Source organism: Egretta garzetta, unplaced genomic scaffold (genome assembly GCF_000687185.1).
Source record: "Egretta garzetta isolate BGI_Z169 unplaced genomic scaffold, ASM68718v1 scaffold112, whole genome shotgun sequence".
Lineage (NCBI taxonomy): Eukaryota > Metazoa > Chordata > Aves > Pelecaniformes > Ardeidae > Egretta > Egretta garzetta.
In genome coordinates, this window is record NW_009258884.1 from 2538635 (window position 1) to 2551877 (window position 13243).

General features: G+C 39.6%; 1 protein-coding gene across 1 annotated transcript in view; it reads right to left on the reverse strand.

The window, feature by feature from the left end:
* Positions 1-13243, reverse strand: part of PIGL (phosphatidylinositol glycan anchor biosynthesis class L) — a 67211-nt gene that overhangs the window by 47624 nt on the left and 6344 nt on the right. Inside the window, exon 3 of the mRNA XM_035889615.1 lies at positions 8720-8819. Within this exon, the coding sequence (XP_035745508.1) occupies positions 8720-8819 (100 nt within the window). The remainder of the gene's footprint in view (positions 1-8719; positions 8820-13243) is intronic.

Here is a 13243-nt window from a genome sequence, read left to right on the forward strand (position 1 = left end):
AGTTGTTTAAAACCACAGAATTTGTAAGTCTATATACTCAAAAAAATTTCACTGAGTCTTTACAGTGTCTGCAGTCCAAACATTGCTATTCCTATGAAAAATAAACATTTCAATCAACATGAAAGTAACTAACCTCTTTTATTACTCAGGAGTGACGCCCACTAAACAATTTTTTTTTTCCCCCCTCTCCTATCCTGACCCTGCGTTTTTATATAAAAAAGCCAGAAACATCCCCACCGAATGTCCTGCAATTGTTTTTAGGGGGAGGCAAAATTCTTGGGAATTTCCTTCATCCCATGGTCCTGTCCTAAAGGCCTCACAGACACCCTACTTCTGCAGCTCATTGACTCAACCCTTTGAGCCTGCCATAGAAGGGGATGCTTCCCACTCACCCCTCAGGCACTGTATGCACTGCTTCCTATGTTCTCTTACTAGCTGCCAGCATAAGAGATGCAGTCTCACTTCGATGGGAATTATGAAAACGAACTCAAGAAATGAGAATTATATTGCTGGCATTCAGCAAGACAGCCTATCATGGCATTTAAAGGGATCTGACAGCCTTTGACCCTAAGCCTTCCAATTGGAAACATTCTGTCCTTAATGAGCCTAATAAAAGCTTTGCTCCCAAGGCTCAGATATTGATTATTCCATAAATTTTTTAGTGACTGCCTGAACTAGCAAAGTTAGATGAAGGGAACAGGAATAAACCAACAACTGGTTTTAATGTCATGAGGGCCCTGGACACACTGAAACTTTTTGTCTCCCAAAGACTGAAGCAACTTGTGGGAAGTTACTGCAATTACCTCCAACTGAAGTGTGAGTACAGAAGCATACTAACTGCAGGAGTTACCTAGTACACCTAGGATCCCAACCATTAGGAAAAACAGAAATTGATGTAACTGCACTTCTCTAGACTGAATCCCAAAGGGGAGTTGGACCAAGAAAGGCTGCAAATCCCCTTCCTCTGTTTTCCAGCACAGTAATTACCTGATACGCAGAAAATGCAAGTCCGTTGCAGATGCAACTGGATGTTTCCAAACCATGTCACAGCGTCAGATCTCACAGCTGTATTTTAACTGAGGCACTCAACATTTTGTACTATAGCTACAATTAAAATAAGATTATGAGAACACACAAAGAAACCACACAGTTCTTGTGAACAAGACGTTAACGCCCAATCCATTAGTGTGAGAAGGCTTTTAAGAGTGTTCCCAGTAGAAATAGGAATATATTTTCCCTGAGTAAGCTGGGAGGAATGCAGAGATTCAAAAGCTTAAACTGAATCCGTGGTAGATTTTTTTTGTTTGTTCCTCCTCTCGATTAACTTACTGTGACTATTTGACTGTTACTCTTTAAAGAAAAGAGTTGACCATTTTCTATTCTCTGATAAACGACCCTGGTCTGCCTATAACTAACAGCAAGGCATTTGCAGCTGCAGGTTAAAATGAGTGTTGTAACAGAGATGTTGCTGGGCTATCAACACAGGGAACCTTCTTGGGTCAAAGGGGAAACGCCTGTCATTCTCCATTAGTTCCTCAGGGTGCCTGTTGGCAAAGCACACTCTATTGTTCCACTGTGTAACCGGCAAAATAAATAGGTTGTTACAATTTTTCACGTTTAAATGGGGAGTTGTGGGTATAACTGTTGAAAATAGCTTTAATCTAATGACCGTATATTTCTATGTTGGCAGATTACTAGCATCATGAAGAAAGTCCACCCAAAATATTATAATATGAAACCCTGAATTTTATACTGGAAACCAGCAAAACCAAAGACACTTCCTTCTGCATGGACACAAGTGGTCTAGTCACAGAATCGCCCCAGTCAGAGTATCTGTGTTACCAGGAGATGGCAAAGCTGGGACATGAATCACCCACACATCCAGGATGGGTCACTGAACCTTTCTTTGCTCCAAAAAAGATGCCTACCTTTAACATATGTGGGGGACTTTTAAAAGCCATTAATAAAAGAATAGTAGAAGGCATTTCTGAAGGTATGAACTAAGAAAGAACAAAAAAATAAGACTCCTAATGGATTTCCCTGTTCTAGTGCATTTACCTGTCTTCAGCCCTAGCCAGTTTTCCCAGACCCCTGAAACACAGCTATTATGCACAGCCTTACTTCTTTTATTTCTATCAGTTTACCAGGGCTTATAGTTTTTAAGTTTAATCAAACTTGCGTCAGCTTTGGGGGATGCATAGGATCCTTGTTCTCATATTTCATGTTTTGAGATCAGTATTCCATGCTTTTTATTCTGCTGAAATAATCTTGAGCATTAAAAGTATAAATCTCAATGCAGAGTATTTTGATTCGATTTCCATAAAGGCATTTTGTCCTTTAGCACTATTCCTTCACTTCCCCCTGCATTTATTCAGAGCCCTTGGCTTCTCTGGCCAGACTCTTGCTCTTAATCAAACCCTGCTGTGGCTTCACTGATGTGGTTTGACAGGTCTCTGTTGACATGTGAAGGAGAATCCTTGAATGTTTTGAAATGGACCATTGCTCATTGCTCTGCTGAGGTAATCTGGGGGACATGGCCCTTTGGCACTGAAAGGATCATTTTCCCTTTCACCACAAACCCTTCCCCCTTTTTGTACAGCAAGGAAGTTAATCATGCTGGAAAGCTGAGAAAGGACCTGGTTCACAGAAGCCCCAGGGAAGCAAAAGGGCAGATTTCCTTATTGAGGAAAATATCCAACGTAGGACAAAATAGCTAAACCTAACTTACTGCAATACAAGCCTTTGTTTCAGAAAGCAGCTTTCCTGGAGGGTAGAGACATCTCAATCCCCAGAAGAATTTCCTCTTAAAATTATTGCATAGAGCAACACATAAAAGCAGAAGCTGGAAGGCAGACTTTAATATAAGCCTCTTTATAAAAAGTGTTCTGATGTCCTAAAATATCAGCATGAGCTGCCATGTGGTAAGCATTTTGGAAAAATTATCTGTTTATTTAGAAATGTAAATAAAAATAGGTGGCCAAATATTTTATTGTCTTCTCAGAACAAAACCAATTTAAATTTCAAGAATTATACTAAACAGCAGTGAAATCTGGCCACAGTGATTACATAAACATCAAGATACCCAACCTGACTGACAAAGGCTTCGTGCCTTCTTGTAATGGTTAAGCGTGTTAGTACTCAGGATGATTATGAGTATGTTCGACAGATTCCAAAGATGTAAGTTGATTTCCCTGTAATACACACTGAATATGCAACCAATTTACATCTAAGATTTTCTGGTCCCACAGATGCCACTTTTAATTAAAGAAAATTCTGCAAAAAAAAAAAAAAAAGAAAAAAAAAGCCCTTTACAATGTTGCTGGGCTAAGTAAACTGAAGAGAATCCCATCACTCACTACTGAAATATGCAGGTCTTCTAGAATAAAACACAGCAGCAATTTTAATCAGCACATAGATCAGCTCTTTAGAATTAGCAATAAAATATCAAACTATAATATCCCGAGGAACTTAGGAAGACAAAATGTAACTAATTACCACAATTATTTCAGCAGCATTAAAAGTATTAAATACTGATACCAAAATATGAAATGTAAGAACAGGGAAAGGAGAAACATTGGGGAATAGTATCACCATTCTGATCAGAAACACATAAGAGAAATACTTTTTAAAAAAATCCCATTCAGCAAGATGACACAGGTCTGCAAATAAGTGAGTCAGAAACTGGTATGAAATCAGACAGCTTTGCCACCAGACTTTACTGAGGCCAGGATTTTCTCTCTGCGCTTCTCCTGGTGCCCCCAGTGTTCAGGCAAGCTTTCTGAAGTACAGCACATAGTCTCACTATATAGCCTGCATCTTCAGCTTTCATGTGCTTAGCACCCTGCATTTGAATCAATAAAGCCATCAACAAACCACCTAAGTACAGTAAAACTGAACTGAATCAATGGGATATACTTCTTAACTGTATGTACATTTCTAAATTCTAATATAAAGGCTCAAATTTCCAGTTACATATTTCATTCTCTGAATGGTCTGAGTAGTTTTTTTGTATCTTTCTGATCATCACAATCTGACACACACCCTATTTATTCAAGGATATATTTTTCCCATGACCTTACAGACTCACTTCTCTGACATGGGGAGCTCATGGAAGGAAGTTCGTTGGAAGTTAAACATAAGGAAGTACAGTCAAGCCTATTTACCTTGTGGGGGGGGAAAACAAGCCCAACAGTGAAGAATTACTATATAAAAAAAAAATAATAATAATTTGAGCCTCTCTGCAGCCTCATAAAAAACTTGCAGATAGCTTGTGATTCTGCATGGGCAGATGTCCTCTCTCCTGTGCTTTGTCTAGTAAGAGGCCTTTTGGACTTAAGCAAAATAATAATAATAAAAAAAAAGTGAATGAAGCACAATTTCCATGGGGGCTTGGAAACAGATGTAACATCATTTGCAGTAAGCCTTTGTACTGTGAATGGAAAATTTTCTAGTTTACACAAAACTTGGCTATTATTTTCTTTGTGGTGCAAACTTGGGCCAAATATTTTCTGCTGTATTAAAGATGCAAACAATCAGTTTTACCTTCTGTCCAGTACAGCCGCGCACAAAAGCTTCAGAAGCTGCAGTAAAATGCCTGATATTAATCTTTCCATGAACCCAAAACAGATATTAGAAAAAAAGAATATGGGCTTCCTTTTTACTTGTTCTCCTCAGAAAGTGCAAACAGCTTAGAAAACATCTCCTGTTTACGTGTAATGTTACAGACTAGTAGACATCCAGAACATTGGCAGTTGTGTCCAATGTTAATGGGAGCTTAACTAACTCTTAATATTAGATCAATTAGATACTAACTCCTGGTTTTCCATATACCATAAGAGGGAGCTTTCTAGCTCAGGAGCATGTATTCACAAATTAATTAATTACAGATAGCTTTCCCAGCTATAAGTAAATTCCCAACAAAGTACACTTACAAGTCCAAAACCATGGCAATGATTTGTGACCTGACAACTGGTTTTGGAGACTAGAGCACCTTCATCTCACTATGTTCTCAAGACCAGACAGATTAACAACCAAGAAAACGTGTAGCAGTGCCACAGCAAAGAACAGCACCCAAAGCAGCTCTTATGTGAACATTTTTTCTCCTCACATTGCTTACTGAAGCATTCTTTTCTGCATATTCTAAAGAGAAGGGAAGAGAAACCATCTCCGTGTTTTATGATAATGCAGGACTTGCTTTTTACTTGTTTACAAGCTCTTTTGCTAAGCTGAACCTTGTCATGGCCACACATCTCAAGTGCAAATCAGTTACTCAGATTTGTTCTTCTCCAGATGCAGGGAGTTCTGCCCTGCTCTGCAAGTACTCATGTCCTTTAAGTGGATCATTTGCCTGTACATTACCAGAGCAATTCAAACTTTAAGCTAAATCTGGCAGCAAAGTCTAACACATGCATAAAGAACAACAGAACTTTTGGTGAAAACTGACGTCCTTTTTTGTTTGCAGTGCAGCCAAATGCTTTATAAATTAGACCATTCTGCCACCACAGAAACATCCAGCATCTGATTTACCTACTATTTTAGGCATATCATTGTAGCAGATTTGTCAGTTCAGTTAGTCTGTGTTTGCATTAAAGGTAACTACACCACTCATATTTTAGCTATGCTCGCTTTACCTTCACTGCATATATATAGAACTATAGCACTCTTTGTGAAAATTAAGCTGGTATCATGGCACAGTAGGTAAGACAAATTATCTCACCTTTACAGCTACAAAAAGTCCATTGTTGCAGCACACAAGACAATAAAAATGTACCAGTGCTCTGATCTAAAATGGTCTGGAAAAAGCTGTTTGCATGCCCATCTGTTCATCTACAGTAACTGGGTGCTGTGTGGTAATGCATGCCCCTTTCCACTCCTGGACATGCCCTCTAAAGCAAAGAACTTTTTTGCAGGAGATTCACGTGGATCTCCAATCTCTAGGGCTGAAGTATGGGTACAGTTTGGGACTGTATTTGTGCAGAAGATTTGAGTTGTCCTTAACTGAGGTAACAAACACAGTAACACCACCAAACACCCACTGAAGAATCAGTGCAAAGCAGTTGGCTGATAAGAAACTGAACTAGTCCTGCCCTAGGAATCCTGAGAGAGGCATTGTTTAAGGTAAGGAACTGCTTAATAAGGAACTGGTCTTTAGCACAGATTTCATCATAGGCTGACTGACTGAAGATTTCTTTTTACAAATTCACACACAATTCAAAATGTCACGTTGATTTTATACCTGCCTGGACAAGTGAGATTACACAGCAAGTCAATCACCCTGCTTTTCAGATGCATTTCCCCTTTTACATCTTGAAAATTCTACTCACTCACTTGTAGATCATGCAAAGAGGAAACAGCATGACTCAGCTCCACACTACAATGGCTGGAGGAGATCCAGACCTAGCAATCCTTTGGGCTTTCCTTACCAAAATACAAGTCTGCAGCTTGGATAATGCAAGGCATCCAGTGTTTGTATAAGAAATGTTAGGTGGGCAGCATGCCAGCTGCAGTCCTTAAGCAATGTTCTAGTTCTTTACATTGATGGAAAATTATCTTCTGTAGAGTTAGGAAGGGAATAAAAAAAAGCCAAAGGGCTCTGATCTTAAACAGTGCCTACGGAAGACAAAATGCTAAAAAGGAACAGCCTCCTGAACTGTATTCTGTAGACATGAATTTACATGGAAATCTAGTGGTAGATAACTTACTATTTAGCAAGTTTCACATCATCCCATACTGGCAAAATTTTTTGTATAATCTGTAAATTACAGAAGTCATAACAGAGGCATAGGAAAGCTACTGACATTATGGAATCCAGGAACTCTGAGGAAGTTTCAAGAGCCCTGAGTCCCAGTGCTTTGTCTAAGCCACTGGAAAATAGTACTCTAAAAATTAGCTACTCTAAAAATTCAGCGTCATCTAGAAATTATTCCTGATCCTCTACCATTTTGCTAACACCTGATCCACAGACATTTTTCATAAAGAGCATCCACATGGTGAGTTATTGCAGAGTAAACAACGCACTGTAAACACACGTCACTTCATTGCGTAAACAAGCTCTGAGCAACATTCAGCAAGAACTTCACTTCGGTTCACTCCCTGAATATACAACAAAGTTAGACAATTTGATGGTTATCTCATAGCAATCTAACCTCAGAGATAGAGACCTCAAATCTAAATCTAGCCCCTGCCCTGAAGCTCTGGGCAATGGGATGGATCTGTCTTTTCAGGCACTGCATTCACTGGGGAAAATCATGTATCAGTCATTACTAACATAAATATGTGTAATGAAAGTAATAAAGAGGCATGATCCAAGCTACTTCTCCGAAATGGCCCTCACCTTCCTACAGAGCAACCCAAAGTACTACTTGAAAAAACAGTCCTCTGGACCGTGTATGCTGGGGGATGACTGAGCAGTATCAGGAAACTTGCATCACATACTAACCAAACTCATGTTGCGTTAGAGGATGAAAGGCCCCTAGGCTTCTGGGCTCTGTGTTAATTTCAAAAAATAGTTCATTGAGCAGACTTTATACTTAGCAAAGCTTAGCAGCTTTTTTCCTTATCCCTCCCCAAAATGTTTTGGGCATTGTCGTATGATTGTACTACAAAACTCAAAGTTATCCAAAAACAGTTCATGAGAAGTGAATGGAAACATCTCTTTTCATTCCAAAGGAAAAACAACTCCTATGCTGTTTTCCTAAGTGAGCTTAAAACTTGGAGAGAAACCTAAAGCTAAAAAAAGCAAAGAACTCAAGAAGATTCATATTCTGGACTGTGGTTTCTGTTGCCTTAGCTTGAGGGAAAATATGTTCATGGGAAAAGGACCTGCCTAGAGCCAGTTTTTTCTCCAACGTTGACTTTTCTAGTTGGCATGGCTTTAAATCACTACGTTGCTATTAAAATTATTTCTTCATAAATAAAAATATTCTTCATGGATTGTATGACAGTTGTTTACAATTGAAACAACCACTTGTACTGTGTTTCTTAGCAATGAGTATCCAGTTTGGCTCCTATCAACCCCAGACAGACCATCATCGGGCAGTTTAAGAGGCCTTTACAATGTTAGTTCTGAGTTTCACTGATTCTAAGTGTTAAATCACCTTCCCAGAAGAGAGTTCCTGAATTAATGCCAAAACAAAGAAGTGTCAGCTTTATTACCTACCTTTGTATCTGCACACAACTAAAGAAAACAACATCACACCTTAGAAAAACAGAAATCTTGCATGGCTTAGTTTGAAAGAATCTTGCTGTCATGTTATTATGGACTGTCTTTAATACTGCAATTCACTTTTGTCTTTAGCCAGGACTAAACCAGATTATAAATATTAAGGAATTCCACACTAACCCTGTAAAGACTAGCCTACAGACAAACCTGCCACAGGCAATTCAGAAAACTCTAATTGTCTAACACTGCAACAAGTGTAACAAAACGTGATGGTGCTGCCGGAACACACTGTGCCAGATCCCAACAAGTGTGGTTACCATTATTCTAAATGCTGTATCAACAGAGCTTAACCTAGGGATTATGATCCCCACACATGAATTGTCTTCTGCATTAATTAATTTATGTTAAGAGTTAACAAAATTATCTAGTATGGCCTTTTTTGAGATTCCTCAAGGCTTTTTAGAATGACACAGTATGCTTTCACTGAACTTTTAAAGTGAACTTTACTTCCTATTTAAAAACTGCAATGAAATTATGCTATAAATGAAAACTGCTTACCTGTGATCAACAACCATTACATCAGAAGCAGGAATCCCCAGAAGAAAACAACTCTGTTCCAGTTCTTTCTTACGAATCTCTCCTTGATTGTAGTAATTTCCTGAAAATAGCAAAGAGGGCAACACTAATTTAGTTTAGGTGAACTTTGAATTAATTCCTCTTTTCTTTCTCAAAGTATTAAGCACGAGCATCACACATTAAAGGGCATCATTTGAAGAACAGATACATTGCAGGGAACAAACTCCAGAGCTTTTACCTGAGCAACAGCCAGCTTAGCTCAGGGTAAAATGCTGAGGCAAAGTTCTGCCCACCTTAACTACATTCTTCACATTTATGCACAGGTGGAATAACCTGCTTGGGAAACTGCTTCCAACCACCTGTTTGATTAGCAAACATCTTATTCCTTGAAACATCACAATTACCAGCTCTTCTGAGTTTTTTGTTTGGGCTTTGGGGTTTTTTTTTGTTATTTGTTATTAACATTGTTAATTTTTTAGCAAGATTTAATATACTCTTTTGGTGAATTCCATAAGCTGACCATGCTTTGTGGGGGGGGGGGAAAAAAAAAAAAAAAAAAAAAAAAAAAGGAGTCTTCTAATATGCATATATCCAGACTAACTGCTTACACATTTTCTGAATGGAAGTCACCGATCTACTACAAAACAATCAAGCAAGATCTTTTCATGAACATAGGAGAAACTGCCTTTGCAGTGAGGTGACTGAAAGTTGTTACCGCTGGCAAATTTCCAGGCTGTCTCTGTGAAAGAGGTCAAAAAAGTGGACTAAGATCCCACTAAAAACAAGTATTCACAAGAATTAGTAATAATTAATCTCCTTAGGAAGGGCCAAAGAGTCACTCCTCCTTCACTAGTACACATGCTGCTGTGAACTCCCTCCTGTACTCTGAACAGCACAGGCCTGCAAAGCCAAGCTGAACAGCAAGTTCAAAGTACTTGGAACAGAATTGTTGCAATAACACATGGAAAGCCCGTCCCACGGGGTATTCTTCAAGTGATTAAAGTTTATAATATATTCTGGGCCACTTCTAATGAGCAGTAATTGTCATGTAACGCTAGCACACCGCAATAGAATACAGTGATGGAACTAAAAGGATTTGAAGAAATGAGGAATTCCATCATAACAATCTCTGTTTTGAGACAAAGATTTCTCAGAAGTCTTCATCATTCACAGAGGAAATTCAGGCAGAAACTAATATGGTAAGATTAGAAAGAACTTACAAAACCAAAAAAGAGAGAAAACCCAATTTAGATAAGGCATTTGGGAAAAGTTGTAATAGACTGAGACCAACAACTGGCAGGGAAACGGAATCCATTATCTTAAAACACTGCCTCCTTCTTCACTGAATTATTTTCTTCTCATCTTGCCCTGACATTCCCTCATTTTTTTCTTGGCATCAGCCACGCAAAGTTCATGCCAGAGCTGCCATGGCCCCTTCCAGAATGTTGCCCTGTGCAGGGCAGTACTTGCAAATCAATTTTAACTTTGAAGCAATAAAATTAAAAAAATACAACTGAGTATTAATGTATGATACAAGCCTGTAGTCAGCTGTCTTGAATTACACTAGAACTTTTTATTGTTGTGGGTGTGAGTCATCTAAACCTAGCATTTCTCTGGAGCAGTGTTGCAATCCAAGCCTAGCAACTAGCAAGCTTTGTAAAATTTTCAAAGAGGGAAGGAGTAACTAGAAAAAAAAAAAACCAAACCAAAACACCAAACCAAAAACCTCTTCTTGCAGAGTTTGAGTGAATGGCTTTAGGAGACTATGACAATTATTATCTGTGGGTTTGCCCAGGAACACATCTTGGTAGTCTGCAGCTTAGATGGCAAGTTCCAGCTTCAGCAGAATTAATTTAAGTTACTAATTACCTTCACTAGATGTATATGAGTACAGCAGGACTTACTTTAGACTGATTTTTTGCAAGGCCATTAACGACACCAGTTGTTTAAGATAACATATCTTTTGCTGCAATGCAGTGTAATAGCTGACTGCAGGTGATGTTTTACCCAAATAGCACCACTGTTCTCAAAACACCTAACTCTACTGAACCCAATGCAACAGATCCATGTTCCACAGCTTGGGAAACGTGTCAGGACATCAGGAATATATAAATGCTAACAAGAAAAAAATGGGCAGCTATTGAGAGCAAAAACAGCTGAATAGCTGATGCTGCTGGACCTTATCCATGGAGCACTCACAATAGAGTCAGCTACTACAGAGAGCAAAGCACATTTATACTGAGTTATTATTTCAGCTGAAGATTATTCAGTGCGGAAAAGACTGATTTTTTTTTTTTTCCACAGTGCTGTAATTCTAATTAATTTCTAAATCATTTTGATTGATATCTGAAAACTGCAAGTACGATGGTTTCTAAGTAATGATTTTTGTCTCAGTGTTACAATTTGCAGTCTTTGATCAACTCACTTGCCATCATCAATCATACAAACAATGAGAGGATGAACCATCTGAATTGCCCAAAAGACAAGAGAAATTTTTCTGTGCCCAAAAGGCACAGAAAAATCTATCAGCTCAGTGAATGTACTCTCCTATGTGGGCTGCTAGTTCCATTATGAAGACGTGCAAGAAAGTACGCAGAAGGCGGTGTCAAATACACTGAATGTTTCACGTCACTGAATCGGGAGTAAAGAAAAAAGAAATTTTAACAAAATAAACAGAAACACAACGCTTCTTTGGAAAGTTCTCTAATAGCAGGAGTGTATTAGTCCCCAAAACTGAAATGGCAGAGTTGCACTACAGTAATCTCTCCATAGCTGTGAAAAAGCCAAATGCTATCCGCAGACCTTTGTCCCTCAGCAAAGACAACTGAAAGCTCTGCACTAAATCTCGAATGGGAGGTATAGAGTGATCAGTAAAGCCTTTACACCACTGGGCTTCAACAATAGCTTAATCCCTGCCTTCTCACCTAGATGGTGTTACTACAGAAAGCTTTGAAAAAAAAGCACAGAAAAGCTGGCAGCATTGAAAGCTGGAGCTTTCAAAACCACAGAGGGCCCTTTTCCCAAATCTAAGTAGCCGTCAGTGTAAGATCTAAATGTTTGTACTCTAAGATACTCCTCTCAGCAAACATGAATAAAAAAATCTTCGTTTTTCACCACCAGCTCATGGATCCTGGTATAGCAGTATGGTCCAAAAGATCAATTAAAATGAGGTTATTTCTTATGCACAAAAAAAAAAATGAACAATGTGATAACTCATTAGGTATCAGTCCTGCAGGGAAAAAAAAAAAAAATCTGGATCACGAGAAGAACACACGACAAGAGCATCACATGCTATGAAAAATCCTTGTCCCTGGGAAATAGTGGAGCCTGTAAGAGTCTTTCTGTTCTATTCAGACCCAGAAAGACCTCAGCTTCCAGTTTTTGATTGCTGCATTTCAAAAAAAATGAGAACCATCTGGAAGAGTCCAAAGGAGAGCAATGAGAATGATCAGAGGCTTAAGAAACATGATCTACGAGGAAAGATTGCAAGAAATGGGGTTGTTTAGTCTGGAGAAGATAAGACAGAAGAGGCAGATAACAGTCTTATAATATGTAAGAGGCTGCTACAAAGGGATACTCTGATTTCCATGTTCATGACAGATAAGAAAAATAAACAAACAAGCTTAAATTACACCAGTGCTTCAAGAAAAAAAGTGATTTGAAGAAAAGCTGATGCAGCACTGGCTGAGGAACCTCCCTGGAAGTTCTGAAGAACAAACTAGACATTTGTCTGCAGCAAATGAAGACACATCGATGCTGCCTTCGGGTCGACTGATGGACAACATGACCCCAAACGGTTCCCTTCAGGCCCGTTTTTCCATGATTGGACTGTTACACAACTGTTATTTTTAGATGTGTTACAATGAATGCATCATTATGACACTAAAACTGGATCATCCAAGGAAGTCCTCTACAAGACAACAGAATTATACGGAGATGCCAAAAGGCTGTGCTAAACAGCGCCTTTTTACAACTTAATTAACGCTTTTGCCCAGTTTGAAAGTACCTCAGTGCTGCAACAGGAGATTGGACTGCGAACCCCCTGCACAAGATTCAGACATAGAGGGAGATTTTGGGTCTGCTGAAACTCTGCAGAAAGCAATATTCTGACCAAAACCACCCACACGCGGCAGCCCTGCTGGGCGTGCAGGATGTTACGGCAGCGCACTGTGACCCAGAACCACGCCACCAAACCGCGGGTGGATGGCAGAGCACCTCCTCCACTGCCCGGGTATTTCACAGCGGTGCGACGCCATCACGGCAGCACAGGCCTAGAGGGCCCTGAGGTTCAGCACAGCAATGACATCATGGGTGGCATCATGGTGACGTCACAGCTGAGTGGGGCCCCCCCTCAGGGTACAGACACCGCTCGCTGCTCCGAGGCACTGACACGTCGTCATAGCCCGGGGCTGACGTCAGAGCAAGAGGCCACACATGGGAAGACATCACGGCAACCTTCCCGTGAGGCGACGGGCGGGAAGCCCGGCCTCCAGGGTCGGCCGCGGT